The 25,913-nt window shown below is 35.9% G+C and overlaps 1 protein-coding gene and 1 long non-coding RNA gene across 4 annotated transcripts in view; one reads left to right on the forward strand and one right to left on the reverse strand.

Moving 5' to 3' along the window:
* Nucleotides 1–25,913, forward strand: part of LOC138184913 (uncharacterized) — a 325,808-nt gene that overhangs the window by 239,120 nt on the left and 60,775 nt on the right. The window lies entirely within an intron of this gene.
* Nucleotides 1–25,913, reverse strand: part of GluRIB (Glutamate receptor IB) — a 346,208-nt gene that overhangs the window by 93,358 nt on the left and 226,937 nt on the right. For all 3 annotated transcript variants that reach the window (XM_069114169.1, XM_069114258.1, XM_069114339.1), the window contains exons 3-4: nucleotides 13,601–13,728; nucleotides 9,184–9,313 (exon numbers count right to left, since the gene is read on the reverse strand). In XM_069114169.1, the coding sequence (XP_068970270.1) occupies nucleotides 9,184–9,313; nucleotides 13,601–13,728 (258 nt within the window). The remainder of the gene's footprint in view (nucleotides 1–9,183; nucleotides 9,314–13,600; nucleotides 13,729–25,913) is intronic.

Consider the following 25,913-nt stretch of genomic DNA (forward strand, 5'->3'; position numbering starts at 1 on the left):
CTGACTGTGAGTCGATCACGACGAAAGTTGAAATCGATCAGGATTGAAGAGCGCAACGAGGAAAAAGGAACCGAGGTAAACCATCAAGTTCGCGGTTTCACGAGGATTTTCCTCGTTGGTTGATTTAAAAGAAAAGTCGTTTTCCACTCGAGAGCCCCGCGGTCAGTTCCATGGACTTGGCCTGCATCGTTCTTCCTCCCGTGAGTTTAATTGCGAGTAATGCGGGTGCCGATCGCGTGGAAATAGAGATAAAAACCGATTACTGGAAATCGGGAATTCCCTGCGAATTCTTGCATTCGTTTGTTTATTCTGAAGAGAAACACTTTTGTAATTATAATTAGTCTATTGAACATTGAAAGTTGAAATCTCGGAATTAATACATGGAATTCCACACATGTACATCCGGTAATCCGATACGAAGAAGTTTGTAATTGTAGAAGCTGCGTGGAATGATCTGCGGATGCAGTGAATCGTCGAGCGACGAGTGCTTGAACATCGACAGTGAGTGAAAGAAAACGAAATAGCGATTTCCATGAATACGCGTGAATAGCGTGAAGATTTAGGCTTATGACCACACGTGTAAAATATTTGAGATTGCAGTAGAAAAAATTGTATAATATGTGACATCGATATGACACGTATCGTCAAACAGTTATCGTAGAATCATCGTGGAATGTTGTGAGACGGATACCAGAGAAACGTAAGAGAATCGTCAGTGAATCTTTAGCAAGTGGTAGAATCGTCAATGAGTCGTTGCAGAGTGATTGCAGGATCGTCAAAAAATTGTTGAATGAATTTATAAAAAAGTATAATATATACGTAAATATATATGAATGAATATTTAACAAGTATAGCCAGCGATGTACTATAACATGTAATGTAATGTATATGTTTATTTCGCTTGATCTACATATATTTACAATAAATATAACTCGTATTAACGCAGAAAATGGCTAATAACAAGCAAAAAGGAACGATATAAAATTATTGAACCAGCTTTTACGCTATTGCTTCAACGCTGCAGCCAATTAACCAAATACCCAGAGATTTTGAAGCTTACTGTCCCTGTATAGGATTATTCCAAACATAAACCTCATACGACAATTCATTTCGCCAAATTTATTGAACCGCAATAAAACGCTCTAAAGGAAGAAATTCGATAATATCCGATCCATTCGAATCTCGCACGACGTTACGCATAACGATGTTTCTAATTGATCCAATTGAACGCACGCTCTCGCACGTTTTCATTAAAAACATCGAGGCATTGTTAAACAAACGATTCCGTTCGAGCAAAAGTTATTAAAGGTCGAACACCCGTGCAATTTCACTATCGATATAAAATGGGAAATACGAACATCGAATATGGGAATCGTTGTTACATGTTTTTCCCGTGTTGATTGATTTCCTCTCGTTTCCCTTGCGCTCCTACTACGTATTTCCAACGATATGATAGTCAAACAACTGGCCAGCCTCGCTGTTATTTTAATTGAATTAATATTCCCATTATGATCGAATCACAACGCGCATCATTCATTTCCGGCTATTATTTAACGCGCTTCTGCATCCAGGAAAAAAAATATTTACACAAATTTCGCATGTAATTATACCGGAATGGTACAATGAAGCAGTAGGAGAAATAAAGTTTTATTCGAATTGCGTATTTGATGCGGCAAATACGAAACACGTGTTTCTCCGTTTCGTTCGATGGAAATGCACACTTCTCTTCTGTTCACGGATGATGAAAAACCGTATTGATATCGATCTGAACGACTCTGTCGAAATAATCAGTCCAACAGATATTTAAACTCACTGTTTAATCCCGACAGATCAACGCCATTTGCCAGACGAAATAAAAATGTCAGGGTATTAATTTACGAAATTTGTACAACACACGGAGCACGAAGTATTTCTACATGGATCGCGAACGCTGTTTGTACTCTTTCTGATCCTTTCCAAACACGTTCCTTCGTCTTGAACAAAGCGAAGAGAAAAAGCGGACCGAGCGTAACCAAGGGTTCTCTAACTCGATGGCCTTGAACGCACCAATTCCTGACGGTTAGACCACGACAGAAACGAGTTTCGTAAATTAGCAAACGTTCGAAACTTGCCGAAACCAGAAAAAGATGGGAAACTTCTTACGACGTTTTTTCAGTAACTGAGTTACAAGAAAATGTTTGGGATTTTTTGTATCGACAACTACGATAAGATCTTTACGTTGAAGAGGCAAAGACTTGCAACGGTGTCGTAACCTTTAAAAAATTTGGTGATACAAGGACGATACCTGTCAACACGAAAAGAAAAGGGAAGCCTCGCCGAGTCAGAAGGCGGTTCCAATAAGAAAAAGCGAAACTCGTGACGCTAAACTGACCAAGCAGAAATGCATTTCCAAACACTCTGAGACAGCCTTTGAGATGTGGTTCTATTGCTTTGGCAGGGTGAATGGGCATCCAAGTGGTATATTTGACAATTGCGATAGCTGTGTATAAATCGAGTCGCGGTTGTAGTGGAGATGAATGTTGATAGATATGTCCGGGAAATTCCTCTGTGATAAATTAATAAACGTATTTTGCGCGAATTGAGAATTCTGCGAAAAGGATTTGTTTGGACCAGGTGGGAATTTTGAAGGAAAGATTTTGTTTATTAAAATTTTTTTAGTTAGGAGTTATAAGGAATAGACTTTATCCTTCAAAGAATTTCTTAAGGGCCTGGAAATTTATAAGGAAAAGAAATAAGGAAAAAGAATTGCAAGAAATCCTGCGAGCTAATTAGGAATTTTGCGATAAGGAATTTACTTTTAAACGTTTTTTGTCTGCGTTAAGTGTAAATGATTCGTTGAAATGTTTTTTCCAATTTTATATTATTATCTAATAAACGTGGAGTATTTTAAACAATTGTTCAATATTAGCGTATAGGACGTGCTAGAGTCACGTGTCCGTGATAGCAATAAGTCACAAGTTTGCACGGAATAAGAGAAACGTGTAAATCAGTTTGATTGAGCAAGCTTGTCGTAAGTGAGATCGTGAATATTATTAAACACTCGATTAGATCGATTTATCGATTGTTGCACTGCATATGCTTAGATATATGCATATTAGTATCTCATTTGAATGGAAAAAATACGAAATGGGAACATTTCTGAAAGCTGTTAACTGCACGCGAGAATGTAACGATTCGCGATAATCTATGCTAATAAAATCGTTAAACATCTGAGAGTGAAATTTCAACGATATTGCATAAACAATTGGTAATCCCAGTTAAATTTGATATTTTATTCCGAGTAGGTCGTACTCATTAACCTGTTTTTGAAAGTTGTTCATAATTAAGCTGTATTTTCATATTTTACGGAATAACATAAACAATTAGATACTTTTGTTAAAAAGGTAAACTGGGAATATACGTGTGCCCATTTTTAATTATTATACTGCATACTGTATAACGTGTTTTGTTCGTAGCAATTGCGATCGCAAAACTCGTAATTTTCTTTGTCCATGTTTAATTAAAACGTAAAATACACATTACAAGGAATACAGTTAAATCGAATATTATTTCTTCAATAGCGGATTAAAGTACTAAACATTGTCTCGAGCAACAAACTTACTTTTTTACATTTTACAGTTTCCTCTTATACTCAAAATTAAGTTATGACTCGAACAAATACACGTACATATTTTAAATATACAGATTGAAAAAATACCATATCCATAAATCATATATCCACTAACTATAAATAATATATATATTTTAAGAAAAAAATTATATCGTCTTTCGAAGATGTCATTATAGACCTGATTTAATAAACACAGTAAAATTCTCTTCCCAATGTATACAGTTAACAAGTGTTATCATTATTTTGTAATTACCATTCATTCGTCCCTATGCTAACTATATTGTATTAACAAATTCGCAGGATTATACCGCAATTAGACGTAGAATCGCAAACAGTTAACCCGCCCCTAATTTACAACATTTACGTATCCCAAATCGTTAATCCAGACCTATCACTCGGTAAACAGATAGTTGGAAAAAAACGTTACACTAGACGCATAAAGGAGCAATAAATTTAGGCTAAGCTTCCCAATTCACGTATGCAATTTCCTGCTGTTACCTCTTTCTGTTAACATTGTAGCACTAATCGGATAAGATCGCATCGTACAACGTTATGCAACCTGAAATCGAGGGTAAAGGGCGAACTGTAAAGGACGTCCACCATACAAACAGACAGATAGAGAGAGAGAGAGAGAGAGAGACAGAGAGAGAGAGAGAGAGAGAGAGAGAGAGAGAAACCATTGCGTACAAAGGCCACGCGATGGTCCCTAAAGTATATTTACATTTGCATTCGGTAATTAAACCCCAGTGGGGTTTGCGCGATGGCCGTTCTTATCGTTCGATGGTGGAAGAAGAGCAATTGCTGGGAATCCTAAATAATTTAGCACAACGGGCGCGTGACCGAGTTATAACGAAACGGAAACCGGTAAGGCACGGAACGGTCACGAGGCAGGCAGTTGGTGATTAATAGTTTCGGTTGAACGACCGTTCCACTAGCTTCATTAAGTAATTAAATTCTCGCCCCCTTCACAAGAGTTAACGTTTCGATCGCCTGCAAGGATTAGAGCGCTTTCGTGGTGATTCCTTCCTCGAGATCGTTCGTTTCATCCTAAACCATTTAATTATACACACGTGAATTTGTTCATATGCAGATGGCCACGTTAATGTTCCAATATCCTTTAAAGGAAAATAACTTTCTTAAAATTGAATTTTTCTGAGCAGTTAAAAGGATTAGTTTATTAGATGATGTGTGAAAAAGATTTGGAGAAATCGAGACTGGTCGCAAGAAGAAAACAGCAAAGATCATTTTTGGGAATAATTGAAATCTAAGTTCGTAACGAAAATTTAAACAATACGGTTCGTAGATTCGTTTCAGTTGTACACGTGTTGAAAATTTCATCGTACAGCAATGTAAGTTTCATTTCGTTCGTAAATAATTCTGACAAGATTCTATTATACGTAATTAGTAAATTACCTACATATCATACTCGTGTAATTTATTTGAAATTATTTTTCATGTAATAGGTAGAAAAAACCAGACAACTGACGATTAAATAATTTATACATCAAGGGTTAATAACATTTACGTGAAACGTTCTTTTTTTTTTACTCTTTGCAATTACGGTGTTATAACTAAGCCTGTCTTTTTCAAGAAAATCATGAGAAAGACATAATTGTAACCGTGTTTTAGGTTGAAAATTATTTATTCACTGTTAAAAATATTCAAAACTATTTCCCTTGCTCCATTCGTTAATTTAAAAGAAAATCGGAACTCTATAGAAAACAATTAATTTATCTGTTCTTGATCCATCTTATATGTGTGATAATTCATATAAATATGCTATAATTTGATAAATTTAAGAACATATAAGTGGCATTAAGAATAATTACTCGTTGGCCGAGCGAATGTTGACAGTTTAAATCGAGATGATGATAGGACGCGCTTCCATTATTCGTATTATCTCGAATCAAGCATGAATAGAAGTAATAAAGAGTATTGGACGAAGCGTCGCGCCGGTTGTATAAGATTTAAAGGCAAATCTTGTGATTACACGCGATTGCCATCATTTGAAGGTAATCGGGTTAGAAACTCGTCGAGGAGATGTAATAATCAATGAGAAAACATGGAAGACAATTTGCCTGTTGATTTATTAGTGGTAATCGAGCGGTATAATTGGTATTTAAATAATTTATTTCCCCATTATTGGTGAAAAGTAGAAACAATTTTCACATTGTAAATGACAAAGAATCAAAATGTATTATAAAAGTACTCCTTCCTGATCGATGTTACTGATTTAATTTCTTATTAATATTATTAATAAATCGAATACGTAATTTGTAATATATACGATATGTAAAACGTAAAATGCAGATAAATTTCCAATAATATGTTATAAATTACAATAAGTATTTTTATTAATTGTAATGATTACAGTAATTATTAATATCTGACACAGTGGCTTAAATACATCCGAATACTTTATCAAGTATTTTATTATAATTTCAATAGCAATGCTTAAGTATTCGTTGCAATCCCTCGGCATTAATAAATGTCAATTTATTAAACAATTATGCTACTTATTTACTGCCACGCGCTGAGAGAAATTTTCGAACCTTTGAACGTCGTAACTCCGTACATTGACGCAAATATCGTGTACATGGCGAATTCGCGAAACTTTTAACTACGTCGTTGAAAATACGCGTAATCGTTAATATGGAGGTTGATGTATATGTTGATAGAGAGATATGATCATTATAGAGGAATTACGCCGTAACAAAATCGCGATATCAGCGGCTTACGCAAATGGCGAAAGTAAGAGGAAAAACGTCGCCTTGAATGCGCGTAAGTATTCACCTGATTCGACCTTCGAGGCCAAATTATTTCCTCGAACCTACAGACAGTAATCTCGTGCAACACAATTGCATTTCAAGCATAGCGTGGCAACCGGTGTTGGTAAAACTGCGATTGTTTTTACATTTCGCGATTTTATATTTTCCTTGTCGAATAATTGCACGTCTTGCGTTCTGTCTAAAGTGATTGTTTTATGGATCGTCCAGGAAGAATATTAAAGTGACTTTGAAATAAATTAAACTGCAGTAAACTATTAAGTAATTCCATAAGCAACGTTGTCTCTTAGATCGTAGTTCGAATCTCTCAAGTAAAATCAAATCGACGAGTATCGGAATTTATAATTAGTAATTTGAAAGATTACAAATGCTAGTACAATGATACAGAAATGATCGATAATAATAAATAGAAAAAGGTTTTTCGCTTCATTGTAACAATGCTCGATGTAATACAATAGTTGGAGATTATTAGATCTACTCCATTTTCTATGTTTCATACGAATAATAATTTTCATTTGTTTCAAGAAACACAACACAATAGAGCACATTAAAATCGAAATAGAATATTCTGAGGAATATTAGAGGAATCTAAAAATTATCAGATGATCGACACATTGCACTAGAAAACGATAGATAATTCAATAGATACGATAATCTTTGTCTTTTTTCATTTTTACAGTCACATATGTATATTATCTAGAGACTGATCTCATACATATCGTTTTTCGAGCATTGATAGTATTATGAAAACTAATCACTTGTACTTATTTAATTTATCTTATAAGATTTTATTTTAACGGTTTAATAAAATAGTACGCGAACGTTGTAAGTAGCAATTATTATCAGTTACGCGCGTGATTATTGGGGGGGGGGGGGGATTGGTATCCTTGATGAAAATAGCATCGCAAGGTTTCCATTAAACGTTTTCACTTTGAATAGTGAAATAATTAGAGCTCAATGTCATTGGAGAATTTTTATATCGGCTCGATATTTATACAGGCGTACTCCTTGCGAGAATATTAGGTCGCGTAAACGGTGAAAAATACCACAGATTATACTGTGTCATGGTTTCTAGCACGCTCGTCGAGACTCAATGTCGCCCACATTTTCGTTTGCATACGGAATCACGATGGAGATGAAAAATTTCATTTCTACGAACTACTAGACCGTGTCGGTATGAAATTAAAATTAACACAGTGTCGTAGTTAAGCATGCAAATGTATTTCCTTTCCGTGCAAGCGTTGAAGATCGGCCCCGGCCATCTGATATTCACGGCAGTAATAAACATTTCAGTTTTTGTCAAATTTATTCGTGATTTATTCGTTTGACATTAGAGATATAAGGATAAGAAACGTACCAAACGAGGGAAAGATTAACCTTCTGTTATTTTTATCACATACAGTGTAGTGATTATACATGCAAATTGTAACTCTGTTTCTATGAATAAATCGCAATTTTAAATTCTGTGAAGGAACCTTCGATTTACATGAAATACGAAATGTCGAATTATTTTGTTTGGAATGATAACGTTTTAGAAGTTTCTTCTGATTTCCTATGTGCCCAAATACGTTATTTTAGAATTTATGTGTAGCAAAACTTATAACAAGATAATGTCTAACAAAAGTAAGAAAAATTAATTTTCATTTAAACTGCGTAAAAACGGATTTAACAAATTTATCTGTTCATCCTGACTTAACTTTAAATTATGTACATATACATGTACATATATGTGCAACTATATACTTCCAGAAACTTCAAAGAAACTTATCCAAACCTGTTTAATTTATTATGATTTCCTCGCTGCCCTACGACGTTTCGAAAATTTCAAAACATCATTCAAATATTTTAATTCCAGAACCGTGGGGATATCTTTCAGAATATTTAAATTCACAAGTGCTCGAACTTCCATATTTCTGCTTTCCTTTACGCTTCCTTTGAAGGCTCGGAAGTGTCTTTGAAGACTTAGAGTGTCCAGTGGTTGAAACCAGAAAAATACTGCGGATATTTATATAAATTTATACTTGCAGAAAAACCCTAAGGAACGAAACTTAATTAAATATTTGTTTCATCTCTTGTAATTGCATATTGCAACACGTACTTCTGCACTTCTGCCCGTTTAAATTGTGAATACGAATTATATGTCAAATATTGTCACCACCCAATTGATAACAGAAATTAAAAGAGTACTGCGTAACAAGAAACACGGTCAGCTTAATCAAACTTATGATACTATTTGATACTATTCCACTTAGTACAAGTCTGACTTCAAACTCGAACCAAACACGTACAACTAACGCACAACATAATCCACCCCCACGATTCAACCCATCTGATCCTCGAATTTTTGTGTTCTAATCTCACTCTTACTTTTAACAAATAAAAATATTTCCAGCAATTCAAGAAAAACTTCAGTATGTGCTCAAGAGGCAAAATCACGTAGATCGGCAACGATCCTTTCATCTTTTCCTCGGTCTTAAGAAATTTGTTAACGATAATCCAAAAAACGCAGCAGATTTAAACACGTCTCACGATAGAGCCAGAAGAATGAAGAAATGCTCGTTTTCCAACGTGCCCATTACCATTCTGCGATTACGATGCAAACGTTAGACGAACGAACGTTGTAGATTTTTCGCTATATCGACCGAACCACGGTCACCGGGGACCGGATCCTTAGCGAGTGAAATAAAAATAGAAACATCCGTATACAACGCAAGGAGCAAGATCTCTGTGTGGCCTATAGGGGCACGTTGTAAAATGAGAAATGCATGAGAAAGGTCGGCGACTTACCATCGTGGGAGTCGTAGAGGTAGATGATTTTCTTCCAGCCGTAATATCGCACCGTGTCGATGATAGCGCGATGATAATCCGGACGCATGCTTATGGCGAAATCCAAGAGACCTGAAGACGGTGTCAGAACCTGAAACACGTAGGGCGGACACTCACGTATACGCTTTCGACTTTCAGATTTTATTCGGTCGGGGGACGAACAAAACCGAAAACTTCGGCAACGCGTGGTGAACTGTTGAACGGCGCCGTTTTTCCGAGCGAGCACGACGAGGACGGAAACGCCGCCAGTGCAAATGTAACCGTAAATATTTACGATGCTGTACCGTGGCGCGAATGTTGGTCAGTTTCAAAGCTCCTTGCTACGTAATATCGGACCGTTTCCCCAGCTTTCTTTCTCCCTTGCGAAGTAACCAGCCGATTTAGGCGAATTACGCTTTCGTTTGGGATCGTTGGTGCTCTTTTTTGCATTCAGGAAGAAAGAACTTTTTCACATACGAATGTTCGTAAGTATCTGGACGCTTTATGATAAGTCGATTTGTAGTAATATTAATTTATAGAATAGTGTTTGAAGTATTTGAAAAGAAACGAAGATTATAGCTGATCGGCAAACAGAATTGGAACTCACTATCTCTTTATGGACTCGTAATACGCTATAAGTTAAAATTATATTATATTTTAATAAATAGAAATATATTCTACTGCTTACTATATATATTTATCATTTAAATATTACTGCTTCCATCAATATCGAAAGTCTTACCGTCAAGCTAGAAGAATCTTTTTTTATCTGGCTTTTAATTTAAAAATTTACAAAATTGACAATTAAGAAACATTGTAATCGTAATAGGTTTGACAATTGTAAATGTTAGTTTTATTATTAAATATTAGTTTTCAGAAATCCATTTAATTCACTTGTACGTTGCTATGATAATTATGAAGATAAAAGTCGTGACAGTACGTGTTATCTGTAATTTTGTAAATTAAAATACATTTCGTCAAAAAACACGTGTGTATCCAGATACCTCTGAATAATCGTGTAAATCTTTGTCGAAACTTTAAATTGTACGTACATCTAATTAAAAAATACTTCTTGGAAATATATATTTCAAACAACACAATGACTTTCAATCATTAAAAATCATAAGTAACTTAAAAACGTAACAAACGACGTAGGTTTTTATAAGATTTAGTAACTTGAAGTCTTTTTTTCATAAGCCGTCCCACAATTGACAAAGAGAGGTTCCAAGATAATTTTTTAATGAAACTTCATCCGATAGAACAGTTACAAAACCGTCATCTACTCGTACGTATCTTATAAACTATTAAAAAATCCACTGTCAAAAACCGTGCGCCATTAGTTTCAGTTTTTCAAGCTCTACCCCGTCACGAAGTCTCATAAAAAAATCAGGGTAACACTTTGGGATTTCTCTCGGTAAAAATGACCATAGCTAGCCATTAAAGTTTCCTGAGCTAACTACAGAAGCAACTTTCCGTCATCCAATATCTGCTGTAACAGAATAATCCCTTACGAAGAGACAGAAAAAGAAGGAAGAAATATAACAATAACAAGGAACACGTCGCAAACGTACCAGGAGAAACTAGCATTGTACAAATGTTCACGGAAGTATTCGAACATTAGTAGATACCTTTTATGAATGTATCATGCGTATTATGCGAAACATTTTGAATTTTCATTAGCATCGTTATGAGACTCGATTGTCGTGTTTATGTTGGTAAAGTTCGAAACAAATCTGAAAGTCTATATATAAGGTACTTAGTACAAGTATACTCTATATAAAAATCTGTTAAAAGGTGTAAATTAATCGACTCCACTTTTCATTAATTTTCTAATTTCATTACATAAATACATGATTAATATTTGACCGACAAGAAACAAATTATTTCCTTGCGCAAGTTCATTAATCACGAGAGAATGACATAACTACAATAATAGTAAATTTTAAGACAGATTTAAAAAATAGTGTTTTGTAACATCATTATTTCTCTGTATTTTTTAATTCCCTGAGATGATCAACGCTGCTTCTGAACGATTTATATTTCAATTCAGAAATTACAAGTGTATTTAAATACCCGATTGTCCATTATACAGGGTGGTTGGTAACTGGCGGTACAAGCGGAAAGGGGGTGATTCTACGCGAAAAAAGAAGTCGAAAATATAGAATAAAAATTTTTCGTTCGAGGCTTTGTTTTCGAGAAAATCGACTTTGAATTTTCGCTCGGTACGCGTGCACTTTATCACGTCTCGTTATAACGGATCTCACTGTAGATCGTTGCCTCGATGGAAAAATTAAAAAAAAAAATTTTTATTCTATATTTTCGACTTCTTTTTTCGCCTAGAATCACCCCCTTTCCGCTTGTACCACCAGTTACCAACCATCCTGTATATTAATCAACCTCGATAGTCAGTAGGATCGTATCTAATACTTGTCATAATTAGCTATTCATGCTATATACTAATTTTTCACTAAATATGCGTTTACATCTTTACATCGTGTAGCTTCTATATGTTCATTCAGATTTCATTTCATTATTACATTCCATTCCATTCAGCAGATTACATTCCATTATTTCAGATTGGTTTCAAAATTTACCAATTTAATCGTGACAGTCGTGTCTCATTACATTGGCAAGAAAATTTCGAAATATTTTATATAACGTCCACAATGTACACGTAAAAGTTTTCCATGACGAATGTCCAAATACTTTCATGAGCCACTGTACCGCATGGATCGGTAGAAATCGTAAAAGATCTGCTCTTATATAAATGGTCGTTTCCTCCTCGCGATCCGTAATTGACCAGTCGCTGTAGGGAAAGGGAAACGTGGTGTGGGAGGCATAGATAGGAAGAAGAAAAAAGAAGAGAGGGCTTCGAATTAGCATTACCACGCGATTAGCATTTAAACGACATGGACATTCGTTGCGCGGATCGTGTTGCGTGCTCATGCGTACTTACCCTGCACGTACATACGTATCGAAACACGGCTGGATAAAAACGCACACTTATATCCTGGCTGGAATATACGGGGTCGCCATTCATCCAATATGGACGTACGATATCAGTTTTGCAAGTGGCGTTACCACGCCGCCACCCGATAAATGCACCCACCGTTTGCAATTCGACGTGGCGAATAAATTTTCGACTGGACCAATTCATTTCGAAATTCAAATTGTAATATGTTTGTATACACTCCATACATATTTATGTATTTATGGATGAAGCTATGGTAGGTATAGGAAAGTGTATGTAAAGCGGTTGTACGTCGATCGAGCAGGCTCTGTCCGCGAACTGATAATTATCGACCACCACGATGAATCTCTATCGATTTTGATTTGAATTTCCTCGTACACGGTAATGTTTATACCTTTGTTTACGCCAGGTACCAGAGGAAAGAGAAACGAAAGCAAAATTAATTTGACTGATTGCTGGATAACCGCTTCGAGGATAAACCCGCAGCAATTTCTAAGAATATGGCGCGCGTCAACTGACGACGAATATACCTATGTACGTATCGTAGTTACGGAAAAGTTTGACAAGGCTGCCTGGAAAGGCGGACAGTTCTTACTAGCCGATTAAATTACGGATTGAGTTGAATTAAGTTGTTGAGATTGTTGGTGATTTGAAACGAGAGGTATCTTTCGTTTTCCTTTGACACTGTGGTGTCTCGCATGTTTGTTCTTTGGTAATCAGTGAATTATATCTTCTGCCTTTTGCGATGGAACGTTTTCTAATTTTTTTTTTTTTTTGTTTGTAGTTCAGTTCACTAAAAATAAACTGATCAATTTGTATAATTGGACGATTGTTCGTTTAATCGAGTCTGGAAGCTATAAATGACAAAATTCAAAAAATAACTTTTCTCTGTGGTTTTTTGATACGTAGGTATTTCTATACGATCGAGGAAAAAGAATTTTGATTCCCAAATAAGTTAGAAATACTTTGCATTATAGGGATAGAACACTCCGGATTGGAGATATATTTTGAATTCTCTTTCGTATTAAAGAGTCGATAACGAAGGGAGTTTAACAGATTAAAAAGTAATCGTTCAATAAAAAATTAATCCAGATTGTAATTTAAATCCGAGAATTTAATCTATCAATTTGCCCTGTCTCCGGTGTTTACTTGTAAAAAGAACGCTTCCATTTTCATCGGAAATCCTGATCAAATTATACGTTGCAAGAAAGACGTTTTCGCTAATAAAACTTGCTGAACGTAAGCTCGCGTTAGTTTTTTATCGATGCAGCTGAGCTTCGAGAAAAGCGATAAAAATAAGCGTCGAAGGCCGATAAGTGAAAATAAGCAGAGACGTAGGGGTGGGTAAGATAAGAATAAATATCGGCGCGTTTTTCCCTTCGGCGATATTATAAGTTTTTATTTAGCCAGGCTGGGAAAGCTATTTACCTTCTCGGGAAACCAGGGCGTCACGAAAGGCATCTGAAACGTGTTGCTATAAGAATGGAGGGTGTCGAATGAATCCGGACTCACGGCACCCAGCATGGAAAACACCCCTCTGCTAAACTGACTGCAGACTGCAACAAACACGCACATGCGATTCGTTAAAATTTCTACATTCATCGATTATTAATTTATAACGATCAAAAGAAATGTAATTAATATTTTTTATTTTAATTCCATTCGATGTATTTAATATTTCACGTGCAAAATTTGAAATTTCATTTGCCATACCAGTATCGACTTAGAAATGATCGAAGAGGGATGGAATTTGAAAATTGATATAAATTACAGACGATAACTATAAATGTATATTTTATTTTATAAACTGCTAACTATAATATATATCTCTATTTCTTCATTTCTATTATACACATAGGTATTATGAATGTTTAAGAGCTCGGACGAATGCAATGGAATTTTCTTTGCCACTGCTGTAACGACTTGGAAATTATTTAAAAATGACGTAACACAAAATTAATGTAAATTAAGATCAATAACTACAAAATTCCATTCCTCGATTTCTTACATACATATATATATGTATCGAAGACTTTGTACAGATAGGATGGTATTTTCTTGATTATCGCAGTAACGATTTGTAAATTATAGCAAAGTGATGCAATTGAAAATTATCATATATTAGATATATAGCTATAAACTTCAATCCTTTCTGTAATTGTAAGAAACATCGTTAGACGTTATTATTTCTTGAAATTATTTGTAATTGTCTTTAAACGATTTCTCAGAATTAAAATGATATATTGTTACGCATAATTTCTCATGATTTTATATGACGTAAAATTTTAATAACTACTTGTGCGATTGTTCCAGAATAATGTATAGGACATGTTGCAACGTAAATCTAGCCAAACAATATCATGAAAGTATTAATTTCATCGGTAGTAAAAGAAAAGTACTACGCTATAATTTGTCAATTATCATAAAAGAATGATCACCGCCATTTACGTACACCCTCTCTCAGGCCGAATAACGAACGAGTAAACGAAGCGAATTGCACGAAAATCATGCGACAAAGTTCAACGAGCCGCGTCGGCATTTCACGCGTAATTTCATTCGCAAGCTGCGTTTCTCGTTGCCTCGCCCAGTGGCAAACGTGTAATATCCATTCAAAGGTGTCAAAGCATAGCCAGAAGTCCAATAACTCTGTTTTTCATTATCGGGTCGCGAACAAAGCGAAGAGAATTCCATCGAACGCTTCGCTGTCTGCGCGAGTTTTCCTACAGCCGCGTGTAATGCACGCGCTCACGAGCGCTCGCGTTGAATTGCGCGAGTAACAGCTCATTAACATGAAAATTTTGCTCATCTATCACGCTAGCTACAGTAAAAAAGTATTTTGGAGGTAGAACGTTATTTCGATGTTCAATTTTTAATTTTCTACCTCCACTCGATTGTTAATTTTCAATTATTAATTCTCTATCTGTAATTTATAATTTTTTATTTTCAATTCTTTATTTATAATTTTCTAATTTTTAATTCTCCACCTTTAATTTATAATTTTCTATCTTCAGTTCTTTATTTTTAATTTTTAATTTTCAATTTCCAGCCGCTAATTTCTCATGTTTAATCTTTAATTTCATATTTTTCATTCTATCTCTTAGCTCGTAATTTTTAATTTCGTCTCTTTATTTTTTATCTTTAATTTGCGTTAATTCGGGAATCTTGCGGTAGAAACATATTCAGGGAAAATTGTTCGTCGGATAGATTAATCTGCGAATATGTGTAACAACAGCAATTAATAGCTGATTGACTCATAATGTATACATATTTAAGAGCAATGAGACATTCGTATAACACAAATGGAGAATTTCCCTAAATAGCGAGCTAGATTTAAACCGTATAACCAATTAATGCTCTAATGTACTCTGTAACACACAGATACAAACATTTAAACTCGTCAAACTTTGTGAATAACCTTCCGTACCTAACTTCTGCATCTTAAAACAACACACTTTTTTCTCCACTATAAGCTTTAATAATTTCCATTCTTTAATCCTAGCTCAACCTCCATATCGCGGACTAAAAGTCATAGTGATATAAAGTCAGGCCACTGCTACTTTGCGTAAAACGATGTTTTACTTTTACCATCGTAAAAAAACCTACGCATAATCCTTAAAGTTAACAAACCATGCCAGGATATTAAACTTCTAACTTATTTCATTACCGAATTAAGCGGATAATTCTTCTAAAGACTGCAAAACATATGAATAACCGTGTATTTAAATATTTTACTTACACCATTATGATTCTTAGCTCGTCGTATTACTTTGATATCATCGGTTACGATCGATCCTCTCACATTATTTATTTAAAAATTATATTACCTTCTCATCAACTATTTACCAAGTTCCCTTTCGTGTCTCAGCTGTACCCTCTTCCAAAGAGGAACTAATATTTGTACTAAAGAGAAGAACCACTGTTTGTAAACTTTTTACATACACCACTGTGATTCTCAACCCGTCATGTTACGTCTTTAACTTCGTCAATTATCTGTCTTTTCACAGTACCCACGTTAAAATTCAACTTCCACCTCGTCAAACCTACACGAGTCACTACACGTCTGTTCTCGTATCTTTGCGAGGACTGGTAGCTGTACGTCACCCCTATCAAAAGCAAAACGTGCCCAGAATCAAGTAGTCTCCTTCTCGGGGCAGTGTTTTTGAAAAAAGGAGTCGGTACGTATGCAAAGCCGATAATAGGTCGGCCATTTGCTAGGCAGGTTTGGTCGTGCATCCTTCTCGCTTACTTGACGCAACGACTTGCATGCAACACGCGGCATCGCATATCGATTAGAAGGTTCTCGTGGCGAAGGACTCTCCGCGTCGTTATACGACAGAAGTAGGGGTTGGAAAGCTAATGAACGCAAAGTTCGCCAGCTGACGACGAATCAAGCATGGGATAGATCGGAGAGCGAAGCTAGAGGGGCGGTAAAGTGGCGCGACGAGGTGCAAATAGATCAGGAAGAAACCGCGGGGTGGAGAGTCGTTCGGCGTAAAATCGTAAATAGAGAGGCGCAAAAATGCAGATTCGCTACAGGAATCTTAATGCCGCGCAGTGCTTTAGAACGGCTGCCTGGGTAGCAAAAATCCAGCGGACGTTGCGCAGACTGACGTTATTTAACGCTTAACTATGTATATCAACTAATATATTAATTTATTGTTTCATATAGAATCGTTCTTATACACAGCACTCCACTTTGAGCTTGACACGTAATCGTCTAATTAAACTATTAGTTACGTAGAAAAATAGCGAAAGTAAAATGTTTCAATAACTTTGTTGTGTTTTGTACCAGGGGTAGCTTCATCTTACGATACTCACAAATCTTATCTAAATGTACGTACTCTTACGATTTGACAGTGGCTTTCGTTTTAACTACACCGTTTCCATCTGACGTCTGTTACAGCGCTTAAAAAATCTTCACAACTGAATAATATTCTAATTAAAAATTCGAAAGAATATGAAAGAAAATGATGAAAAATAGTGACTTTCTAGCAGTCGTTATCAAAGGTCGTGTGCTGTTGGTCGAGTTAGAGATCAATAGGATGTGGTTGGAGGGTCGAAGGTGGCGAAGGCGAAAGCAGAGACGAATTCGTGGGACGCAACGGGGCCCAGTGGAATTAATAATGATGAAAGAGCGAAGGGACAGAGTCGAGCGTGCCGCGACCGTATACGTCACGATGCCCCATTATGCTTATGAATATAAATGCACCCTTGGGGGTGGCCGCAATAAATGCCGGTCACAGCGCCGCGCGGATCTCTGAATTCTGCTGGAAACGGCAGCGTACACGCGGCGCTGCCCGTGGAGTAACAAAAATAAAAGGCGTCGCTGCGCCGCCGGCCAGTTTTTCTTCCTTTCTCTCGTACTCCTATCCTTCCGTCCGCCCCTTCTGACCACCTCGCCACCCTCTGCACCCATACCCCTCCCATGCAGTCCCCTCTTTCGCCTACATCTCCTCATCTACGGTCGTTTGCGTCCCTTTGCTTTTTCTACGGGCGCGACCGCGAAAGGTACTGCGTAGCAGTCCGCATAAAAGAATAATTAAAATAAAGTAGGCTGCGTGTAATTCTGCCGAAATTGTGGCCTTGCCACAATAACGATAACAACGAAATAGTTAATGAGAGGCCACCCCCCCCCAGAAGGGCATGAACCTCGTCGGTCTAATCGCGGAGTTAGAAAAAATATTATAGGAAAGATGTTTCAGGATCGTGTTCGATCCGAGAATTAATTTTTTAGCAAATTATAAGTTTATTGGCTCCCCCGTTGCGTACCATTTTCATATCGTTCTTTGAAAAACTCTGTTATTTCTAACGGCTTGCGATGATTTTCATCTTGGTTCTCGATGGTGACGTTTTTTAGTTATGTGATGCGCCTTAAGTGTCATTTTGTATCAGTAGAATGAAGAAAAATATTTTGTCCTTGTTTTATGTTAAAATTCTTTTTGTGTTTGTGGTTCGTCATAGTTGAGCCTCAACATTCTGCAACTCTTTTTTTTTTTTTACTTGTTTTAATCTGTTATGCTGTGGTTACAACGGGTGCGTGTTGTGACGAATGAAACACGTGAAGATGGAAATGCACGTAGTTACTCGGAAGAATTTATGCAGAACGTCACAGAACACGTGGGAAATATTTATAGTGTTAATGCCAGGCATCAGAATGATGAAGAAAGTTTCATCCCAGATTCACGAACTTAAGCAAATGACAGAATGTGAATAGCATTTTGTCCATTCTACCAGAGTGAAATATATGAAGCGTGAGTGGGATAAAAAGAATGATTCGTCGGCTAATTCATTGATAGTAGTATACTTCTAGCGTAAAATAAAATTGTTTATAACTTCAAAGTAAGTCTCAAACGATATTTTTGTACGCGAACTGTTTTCATCGACTATAATTAATCTCCATATATTTTATGATACTCTGTATGTTTAATTGATCTGTCGTATTCGACGAAATGACAGTTCGTCAGAACATCGGATCGTACTTTAATCAGCATCAATGTCATTTAGATCGATTTTAATTTCTGTAATGCAAATATGACGTGCTTTATCTTTGAGATAACTAAAACATGTAAAAAGAAAAATAAGAAATTTATACGTAACGATATTTATTATAAATATATTGTATGTATGTAACAGATTGCCTTAGTCGAATGTTCAATTTCACAACAAAGGTTCAATTTCCATTCTTATAGGAGATTCCTAACAAAGGAAATTGTCTAGCGAATTGACTTGCTCATTGACATTCTTATCCTCCAATCTTTTTCTTTTCTCATTTTCATTAAACAAGATGGAATTTCTTCCGTTAAGTTCTTCGATGGAATTCGAATAACGTTGTGGGAGGCAAACTATCGGAATTTTGGGATTTATACGGTGGCCCGCTTTCGAAGCTCATGAATTATGCAGATACGAAAACGGGTTCTCGAGCGCGGTAATTGGAGGGAAGTGGGTTTCTTCTTTTAAAAACACTGGTCACCGAACTTTCGCGCCTGTTCCAATCGATCTGTGTTTCTCCTTCATTCCTAACATTCAGAAATATTCTTCAAAAATATATAACGTGAATTTTCTATTTACGATGGCATCTTCACTATCCTTGATAAATAGTCGAAAATCTAAATTACACATAAAACCTCGCGTAGTTTCTATTTATATTTAACATCGTCGATAAAATCCATTTAGAGTATCAAACTCTTATAAATACGAAAGCAGATTTTATATCTAAAGCGTCTATTTTTACACCTATACCGATTAACATAAACTTTCAACTTTGAACTTTGACAGGAAAGAAAGGCGTATTGATGACAAAACACAAGGAAGGCTCACTCGTATGTTAATACAACGTTTATACAACATGTTGAACGTGTTAACCATCAATGAACAATCTACACCGTGTCATTATCTCGTTTCACCTATAAATTTCATCCTTGATTTACTCTCTCTGAAGTTCTCTTTTTACTAAAAAATGTTTACCGAAGTAAGTGATCGTATAACGTAAAAGAGATATTAATTAGTAATAATAGTTTCATTAAATTTTCTGCAACCATACGATAACTGAAAATTACAACTTGAACGTACACGATTCAGTTTACCTACAAACAGCTAAATTCACAAATGACAGAATTTTCCATCATTTTTCTGTAGCTATGTACCATACCAAACGTCTGTCAATATAAATATAAAAATTCACCAACAAAGAAGTAACAAGTATTCTTTTTCCCTTCACATCTTATACAAAGCATATCTTCTTCCGCTCTTCCTCTCTCGTGTAGACGATTCTTTTACTCGGTGTGTTCGCGTACTCGGGTTGGCGAAGCTCCAAACGTTTGAATCGTTGCTTTACTCGATATCATATCGCCACCGCGGCCTCTCCTTTTCGCGTTTTGCAGTTCAAAAACCTTTCTGTCCGTTTTATCGAGTGTCGGCTCGTTCGCCGCAGGTGTATCGATCGTGTTGCACGATTTCGCACCGTTCCACCAACTGTGCCGAATTATCGGAACATTTACGAGCCGTATTTAGCCGACTCGAATTCGCTCGGTGTTTTCGCTAGTTCCGCTTCCGGATCGTTTGGTCCTGTGTACGTTAAGTAGCCTACGAAACTTCAACGTACACAGTTTCTGAAACTCGGAGATGTTAGGAAATATCCTATTTGATCCTCGCGATCGAACTACCGATGTATTGGTTTAAAGTACCATCAAACAGAATTTAAAATTATATTTCTCCGATACTTTGTATCTTCTTAGATTGATCTAACTGACATTGATTTGATTATTAACTTTCAATTCGATCCTGATCCTGTTAATATAAGAGGATTAAAAATCTTGATAAAACTTGATAAAATCGAATTAAAAGCAGGAACGAACGAATAGAGATGCTATTGAATATTTAATGTCGTTACTCTTAATTCTTGTACAACAAGATCAAATATATTTCTTCTAGTGTTTCATAATTTTATCGAGAAGCTAAAACGAGAATTACAAAATTTGTAGAAGCCAGAACTAAATATTTTCCATATGAATAAAAAACAAAAACATGTTCTTTTACGTTGTAAAATCGTAAAATCTGAAACAATTTCCAGTATCAGCTCATTGCCGTATACGACACGAAATGTACTTTTCTTCACAAGGAAATAGACAATTCCTAATCAACGCCGATCGACTTCGTTTTATCCAAATTTCTGCATTTCGTCATAACCAGAGTACACGATTGATCTATATAATTTTCCAAAAATTAATAATGACCAGTTTCGATGGAGTCGTATAATATGGTCTCGCGTGACTGTGAAACATAACTTTCTGTATCCTTCCCTCACCGGTAATAAACAACATCGATTATACGAGCAACCATATAACCGAAGAACACCTGTTTCTCCCTTCCAACCTACGAAATACATATTCCAAAGTTGCGACAAGTATGCAGAAGGGTTTCGCGATAAAATAGGCAGCAGATGGTCATGGTATTATCGACTCCTCGTATTGGTTCGAACAAGTTAACGTCTATTATTATATAGATTACGCTTGCTTGCCGACCTCGGACAGACTAATGATGCCAGCGAAGTTTCCATCCTATGCACACACGGAGGTGTTGCCATCCGTGCAGATGACACCCTCACCCACCAGCCAACCGCACGATGCACACCCTTCGCTTCGGGCTGTAACGCGTCTTTCGTCTAACAAATTGACGTCGATAAACGAGAATATTCGCTATGTCCTCGGAAGAAATAGATTTTCTAAATGATTCGCGTTTCTTTAACGATATCGCGAAATACGGATGACAGATAATAGTGGGTTCATTACGTGTTAATAGATTGTGGATTTTTCATGCATTCATGAAAAATTCAAAACTAAGGAGAATGCATGTAAAATTCTATAGAATATTTAAAATAAAGTACGTACACGTTATATTATCTAGCGGATGAAATAAATCTCTCCCTAAATTCCACTTCTGTAATTACTACAATAAAAGTACGAATTTGCATAAATATCCGCAGGCTGGTTACTAGTGCTAGTGATAAATGAGAGGGCTCAGAGGAAAAACGTCACGAGTAATAGTTTTATACGTTTGTGAGAAATTTGGAGGTTGAGAAATGCACGGAATACGCATAATGGGCAAAAAATATATGAAATATTCGAAGTGTGGTATTTATTATGGATATTTAGTAGCTGGAACAAGTTCCTCTCTAGGTTCCATTTCCTAAATTATATTCATAAAGATATGAATTTCCATGAATATCCGCACTTTGCTTCTGAGTAAGGAGATCTGTGTTTCTCGATTAAAGAAACAGATTTTAGAGTTTGCTTATTTGTTAATAGGAAAAATAGTTAATAGTTAAATGGAAAGCGATGGAGTGAAACGAGGGAAACAGGAAGAAGTCCAGTGGGAGAAAGGAAAGAAAAATTGAAATGTGTACAATATTATGATACAAACGGTTACTAAAATTAAATCAGTAAGTTGATTCTAATAAATATTAGCGGATTATCGTTGGAAGTACAATTTCGTATTGTAATTAAAACGGATGTTTGGAAGGATGTTGTAGATTCATGAAAAGTAATCTTATGGGGGGAATAAATCTTTAATAGACTTTTGTTTTACTGAATGCGAATTCTTCAAAAAACATCGAAATAATCATGATTATGTTGCAATTAACACAAAACGATATACATATGGTTTGATATATTTATTGAATAAATTATACGAAATATTTAAAAAATAGAAAATTGATATATGACGACAAATGTTACGTCCCGAAGTACGTACGACAGCTCTGGCGACTTACAACTCTCTTTTATATTGAAGAAAAATCCCCTTTCACCTTTTCTACCTATAACCGTTCATTCGCGCTATTTTATATACCAACGCAGCCCATCATTCACCCAGGCCCAAATATGGTAAATGCGATGGCGGCTTTCCTACGTCACTGAGGGTTTTACCGATAGACCTCGTTCCTTTTCCCTGTCCTGTACTTTCACTTTTACGATTCTGCTTTGAAACTACGATAATACAGTGTTTTAGTATGTAGCTTTGATAGTTTACATTTTAACGAACAGGAAGATTTCTACTGGGAGATCTTGCCACTGAATGTCCCATGGACCATATAAAAAGTAAATTTAAAGAACTAGTATTCCCTGCTTTTTTCTTGTACATTTAGCATCAAAATTAAATATACTATTTAAAATTCCTTATAGTTATGCAAGTTCCTTGTGATAACTGTTACAAGCTGCTTTCTTTAAAATTATAAATCTGAAATGCGTGTCATTCTTTAATAAAATAGAACAGGAGAATAATCGTTTCGAATAGAATGAATTTTGAATGTACTGCTGGAGGAACAAACATTTGTTGCCTCATTTTTTGTAAATAGAACGACAAATTAATATTTTATTTGCGTGTAAATATCTCTTGCCAAACCTTGTAGCATTTACCAAAAATATATATTTTTAACTGGTATAATTAAAAGATTATAACAAACCGTCGAGAAATAATACGAATATGTTCTATGTTAAGAATCATTTTATTAAATATTCCTCTCTTTCAGATAGAATAATTCCATCAGAATTTAATTCCAAACCAGAACAGAAAATTCAAGAAAGCGTCACTTTTTATTATAAATATTCTATAGCCACAGCTAAAGGTGGAAATTTATCTAGAATTTTCTTCCGAGAATACATTCGTAAGCGTTTGGCTCAGCCGTTAACAAAGAAGTTGCACGTGTCATAGAAGCGTCGAGTGTACTTATTAATTATTTCAAGAAGCTTTTCTTCCCCGTCTGACCCCTATTCCCGCGTGGTATTCCCGCGCGAAAAAGTTTCCAGAAGTCGGGACGTAACTCGCAGGGGCCGTCAACGGGAACGGTTCGCTACTCGTCGTCGAGGAAATTCTTCTGGAAGACTCGAATATTGCAGGAATTATTTTTCACTCGAAAAGTTTCAAACATCCCGGTCCGTAATGTAACCAAACTCCCTCCGCGAGATCTCGAGTGGCCCGGAACGAAGAAAGTCGGACGATTCTCGCGGAACTACTTGATGACAAAAAAAAAAAAAAAAAGAAAAAGGAAAGGAAAGGAAATGAGAGGAAAAAAACACGATTCCCACTTGACGGGACTGTACTAACGAGCGTGATCACGCACGCGACATACATGTGGAAATGGGTTAATGAAACGTTAGAAGTTAGTGGAAGTCTTTTTCGATGTGAGCCGGAGTCGTACGAATTTGACCGCGTTCTTCCGTTTCTCTTTCATAAAATGAGAGATTTTATAATTAATAAGTTGAAAGAGATACCACTAATTATGTATGGGAATTAAAGCGTGTTTGTGAATGGAAAACGTTTTCAGAGGATATTGAGTGAATTAAAATTCAAACGAAATGTAAGTTGTTCCAAGTTTACTTTAATAGAAGGCAAATAAAACTTGATGAAGGTTTAATGTTTGAAATGGTTATTGACTATACTTTGATATTAGGTGTGTTAATGGTATGAGATTGGTATTTGATTTGTTAAATGAGAAACCTTCGTGAAATAATTTCATAATTATATTAGAAAAATAATTATATATAAAACATTTTTTATTTATATTTATAAAAATATGAATTTTCGTAAATCTCATCAGTCTAGTAATCGCTATTGTAAGTTCCACACACAGAATTCAACAAAAGCAAGGTGTTTTCACATTCAATAAAATACAAGATCTCGGCTAAAACTCACCAACTTTCCTCGCTCGGAGGGTTCTGTAAACGCAACTAGATCTTCAATTCAACGAATATTATTCGCGACAATGCGATGGCAGCAGCGACGCGATGCTGGTTGCTGCGCGTTCTACTCCCGTCTTCTAAGACACTCGAAACCGTAATTTAGCGTCAAGTATAGACGCGTATCTGGAATTGTCCCCTCGTATTATATTTAGCAACTAGACAACAAGTAATTCCAACTACGGTTCACGGGCCATTTAAGTTGCTAACTCGTCCTATCACGCGTGTTCCTACTTGTCCTTTAACAGCCGTCTCTACGGTCTACGTGCGCATACATACGTACGTGCATACACGTACACATACATACAGACACCTGTACACGGCGTTCTTATCAGAATTATCAGGGCCTCTGTTTCCTGGGATCCCTTCCTCGCCGCGAACTTACCGCCGCACAATAGAGAAAGTTTCCTCGATTTACCGATTATCTCGGCCTCGAGCAAAGTTACTGCAGTGGCTCGGCCGCCAGATTTCTAGAATTCACCGATGAACGGTTATATACGAGAGCCAAAGTGAATATCAGCTCGACGTGATCGTGTAGGTGTATTATGTTTTCAGGATTCCGCAGCCACTCCTGTGGCGGAAGGCGAGCACGCGCTTCCGGGCTAGGAGAAGCACAGACATCCAAGGGAAATGCAGTTTAGAGAGGAATCTCCGCGGAGAAGTTAACAATTTGCAGTTAAAATATTTTTTATGATTATTGGATACAAAAGAGAGTAACGTTATTAGCGTAGATATTGGATTGCGCGTAAAATTTCTAGTGTTCTTAATAGGAATATATTGGGTTGGTCACTAAGTGATTGCGGATTTTGTCATTAGGTGATAATCTATCTATCAAGTTACGAAATAGCTCGAAGATAATAACCGCTCTTAATTGGATATGGACTTTGAATTTCTTTCTGTCGGTAAGACAATTTCGAACCTCATCTATGCAAGAAGTGTTGAATTCCGGTTGGAATGTTCATCTGTATTTGTCTCATTCGCCGAATATTGCACTCTTGTTGTTATGTATTGCGATCATTGTGGAATTTATTCGAAAGACACAGGTAAGAATCAAAATACTTTGGAAAGTATCTGAGAGAATTTATCGCCGAAAAAGATGACAAATTTGTCAAAGAAAAGTAAAATTATAAATAGGGAAGAGTTTACTTATAGTTAAATCATACGTTGTAGGATTTTTTTAAATCCCGTGAAAAAGTTGTTTTCGAACAATTTTTTTTATTAACTAAATGAGAATAAAAAATACGTATTTTTATTCCTATAAAGACACGTCTATTTCTAAGAATCGTTGTACATCGATATCAATTAATACGGTAGGAAAGATATTTCATATTCCCTCTCAATCCTTATAGAACAATAAAAAAAGAATTTATATTAGTATTTATAAATAAACTAAAAATGAATGATAAAAATGAAGTTATTAGAGGCGTTGGAAAATTAATACGAGTAGACAATTGACGAAACTGAAGGTAGATAATAATTATGATCGATCAGCATTAATCATCATAACCAAA

Source organism: Bombus flavifrons, chromosome 1, assembly GCF_040668555.2.
Source record: "Bombus flavifrons isolate JBK064 chromosome 1, iyBomFlav1_principal, whole genome shotgun sequence".
In the NCBI taxonomy this organism is placed as follows: Eukaryota; Metazoa; Arthropoda; class Insecta; order Hymenoptera; family Apidae; genus Bombus; species Bombus flavifrons.